Genomic DNA, 3,964 nt, shown 5'->3' with positions numbered 1-3,964 from the left:
TAATTTTATTTTTCTTTAAAAAAAAGTATACTTTTTCCTATATATACAATTAGTCTGTGACGAAACATTAATTATAAATATATTTACATTTTGTGACAAATAGCAATTGATCATTGTTGATCACTGCTAGCTAGCAGTGCATTATACATACACCGTATACATTAAGATATGACAAGTGTTAAAGTGATTTCAACAAGCACAATCCATGTAGCAAACAAGGATTCAACGGTGGAGGAGGAGATTCAGTTAACTCCATGGGATCTCCAATTCCTCCTATTTGATCCCATTCAAAAAGGTCTTCTCTTCCGTAACAACCCCATCACTACTCCACCAATCATAATCCAACACCTCAAACATTCCCTTTCCTCCACCCTTTCTTTCTTCCCACTCCTCGCGGGCCGCCTTTCCGTTACGGAACACGATGACAACACTTCCTCCGTTTCCGTTATTTGCAACAACTCCGGAGCGCTGTTTGTCCATGCCGTTGCGGATAAATACTCCGTTAATGATATCGTTAGTTCCGTTTACACTCCACGCTTTGTGCACTCTTTGTTCCCGCTCAACAGGGTTAGAAACCACGAAGGAATAACCAAGCCGTTGTTGGCGGTTCAAGTCACCGAGCTCAACGACGGTTTCTTCGTTGGGTGCGCCATGAACCACGTTGTTGGAGACGGAACTTCCTTTTGGCATTTCATGAACTCTTGGGCCGAGATCTCACGTGGTTCGGAAGAATTGTCCAAGCCTCCCCTGCTTGAACGCTGGTTCCTTGACAGCTCCGCCTCTGCCATACGCGTTCCTTTGACGAAGGAGAAGATGATACAAAGTGGTTACGACGGTTTCGTCCCAGAACCTCAATGCGAGAGGGTTTTCCATTTCAGTAAAGACAAGATCGCTGAACTCAAGGCAAAAGCCAACGCAGAAATTGAAGGCGAAAGCAAAAACAAAATATCTTCGCTGCAAGCGCTTTTGACTCACCTGTGGAGATCCGTGGTTGGGAGCCAGGGTCTTGAGCCCGAAGAAGAAGTGAATTACAGCTTGACGATGGGGGGCAGGGGGAGAATGAAGAGTCCGGCAGTGGCGGAAAACTATTTTGGGAATGCGGTGCAGGTTGGAATAGTGCGCATGAAGGTTAAAGAGCTTCTAGAAGGAGGGCTTGGAAAGGGTGCGTTGGAGATGAACAAGATAGTTGGTTTGCACACGGAGGAGAAGATGAAGAGCTACTATAGGGGTTGGGCGGAGAACCCTAGGCTTCTGACGATGCGAAGTTTGGGGGGAAACAATACTTTAGTGACAAGCAGTTCGCCGAGGTTTGATGTTTATGGGAATGATTTTGGGTGGGGGAAACCGGTGGCAGTGAGGAGCGGAGCCGGGAACAAGATCCCTGGCACCATAACGGTTTATGCTGGGGCGGAAGATGGTGTTGACTTTGAAGTTTGTCTTTCATATGAGATATTGGAGGCTATGGGTAATTACCCTGACTTCATGGACGCCTTCTCCGATCCGCCACCTAATAATAACAAACTTTTTCTACCAAATTAGAGTCCTTTTGTTATGTTTAAGTGTTTAACTTAGCTTGTCACTCGCCACCACCTGGTTGTTGATGAATAAAGTGTAAGGTCGTGAGTAATATCTAGATGTTTTACTGTTTTCCTATTCCGTATTGAATATTGATCACTGGTGAGTGATGAGACCACATCAGATTGGATTAAAGTAATTGGAGTAATTACTTATTATTTCATCACCACTCATTACCGATTGCGTTTCTCTCCGTCCAATAATATCTTATCGTGTTTATTTGTCTTAAGAGAAAAATTCTAAACGTCCTTGGTAATTACTGGAAAAGATAACAAAATTCCCAATAATTTTTTTTTCGGTTTGTAATTTTTGTTTTTGTGAAATTAGTTAGCCTCATTATTAATATTTTTTTTAGATTAATAAAACATGCTTATATAATATGTTAAATTACTAATTTATTCATTAAGTATCAACTGGGATTGATAGATTATTTTTTTGGTTAAGAATCTCGTTTGTCTGCTTTCTTTCGTTTTTTCTCATTCCCAAAGTTCATTTCATACGATGCAGACAAAATAATGTTTAATGCTAGCTAGCGAAGCAAAGCCTAACATTAGGTGACAAAACGCACTAAACTTAATAAATAAAAAAAGATATGGGACGTGTTGATCTGTCGATCCAATTTAATTTTCTTTTAAAACAATGAGTAATTCTACAGATTATATATATAAGTTAAAAATTAATTTTTTATCATAAAAAAAGATTTCAAGCATATTTTCTGCTTTATTTTTGTTATTTTTATCATTTATTTTATTTTGCCATCTCATATATATGATTCAAATTGTATAACTTAATTAATTTTTTAAGTTATAGCTAATGCATTATAGTTCAAATGGCATAATTTCTCCATACTCGTCTAAAAAGTTGTAGGTTTGAGTCTCTTTATTTTTAGTAAAAAAAGTAAATATTTTTTAAAATATTTTTTTTATCACAAAATTCTATTTATATTTTTTTATTGTATCTTATTGTAAATATTATTGTTTTAAAATTATTTAGTAACAAAAAATAAAGTTAAAATTGTTATATTTTTTTATTTATTGTAGTAGTTTGAGAATAAATATTGTGATGGACATAACAATAATAATAATAATAATAACAATTTCAAAGATGTTACAAAAGATAATATCAAATCCTTATTAATGGACATAAATACATAATACATGTTCGCAGGTATTACTTTAAATCAAGGGAGAGAATTTCGACATGTTCGCCATAACGGTGGTTTATTCGGCGTTTTCGCCTTGAACGATAGTAAGAGATACTAATTAAAAACTTTAATGCCTAAATCAACAATAATTTAAATAGATTTTAATATAAGTAAAATTGAATTAAAAAAATACGTAAGTGTTAGTTAAAATATTTATAGAATAACGGGAGGATCTCTTAGGTTCCTCTGCAATGTGCATGGGTCGGATGCGTCAAGGGATTTGTATTCAAGTCTATCTGACCCATAGGGTTGAGGCCATGTGATAAAGAAATAAAAGATAAACAAAAACATAACGATTCAAATCAAGTAAAAAAATATATTAAAATTAAAATTAAAAAAAATATATATTAAAATTGAGTATAAAAAAAATTACTCTATTTTTTACTTAATTTCTTGACGCAATAAGAAAGGGACTCCTCAACCTAACTTGTTAACGTTACAGTTTGAAAATTAAACTGAAGGGACTTTTTAACTTTTTACCCAATTTCCTGATGCAACAAGAGAGGGACTCCTCAATCTCAATTGTCCACACCATGGTTTTATCACGAAACCAAAAAAAGAGGTTTTTAAACCTCTAAATCATTCTATACTACGACTATCCTAGTTTATGAAGTATTTATAACCTCTATATAGAAAATCCTAAGCTCATAAACATAAGGCCCAATCTAGTAATTAAATAAACAAAATCAAAATATATCAAATTAAATTAAAATATTCTAAAAATATAAACTAATATCTTCTAAATAATACTTGAACTCTTCATATTTCGAACATTTGAAGCACGTATCATTCTCCTCTTCTTCAAAAAAGATTCGTCTTCGAATATTGTAAGTGAAAAAAATAGTATATGAAAAGAACAATAATTACAGGAAGATACTTTTTTTTTCTTTTTGTTTTTTTCTTCCTTTTTGTATTTTTTTCTTTTTTTTACAGTGATGTTTTTTTTATTTTTTTAAACAATAATAAAACGCAAATAGAAAATAAGAACACAAGAATTTAAAGAAAGACACGACAGATTATAACAATCCGAGTTTTTAAAATTAAATTTTATGCTTTGGATTTAAATTTAAAATTTAATTTAATTATCACTTATTCTATTATTTTGAATTATCTATCAGAAATTATATTGATAGTTACAGTCTAAATTGATTTTATAAATATTATTATTATTATTCAAAAAGAAAA

General features: G+C 33.1%; 1 protein-coding gene across 1 annotated transcript; it reads left to right on the top strand.

Moving 5' to 3' along the window:
* On the top strand, positions 65-1,748 carry LOC107642759 (uncharacterized acetyltransferase At3g50280-like). The gene has a single exon (XM_016346227.2). It carries the CDS (start codon positions 169-171, stop codon positions 1,537-1,539), a length of 1,371 nt encoding a protein of 456 aa, XP_016201713.1. The 5' UTR covers positions 65-168; the 3' UTR covers positions 1,540-1,748.

This window comes from Arachis ipaensis, chromosome B05 (assembly GCF_000816755.2).
Source record: "Arachis ipaensis cultivar K30076 chromosome B05, Araip1.1, whole genome shotgun sequence".
Classification (NCBI taxonomy): Eukaryota; Viridiplantae; Streptophyta; class Magnoliopsida; order Fabales; family Fabaceae; genus Arachis; species Arachis ipaensis.
This window is presented reverse-complemented; position numbering and strand designations above follow the sequence as displayed.

Bases quoted from the DNA above. Each gene is read 5' to 3' on its own strand.
- LOC107642759 (XM_016346227.2), top strand. From the start codon at position 169: ATGACAAGTGTTAAAGTGATTTCAACAAGCACAATCCATGTAGCAAAC.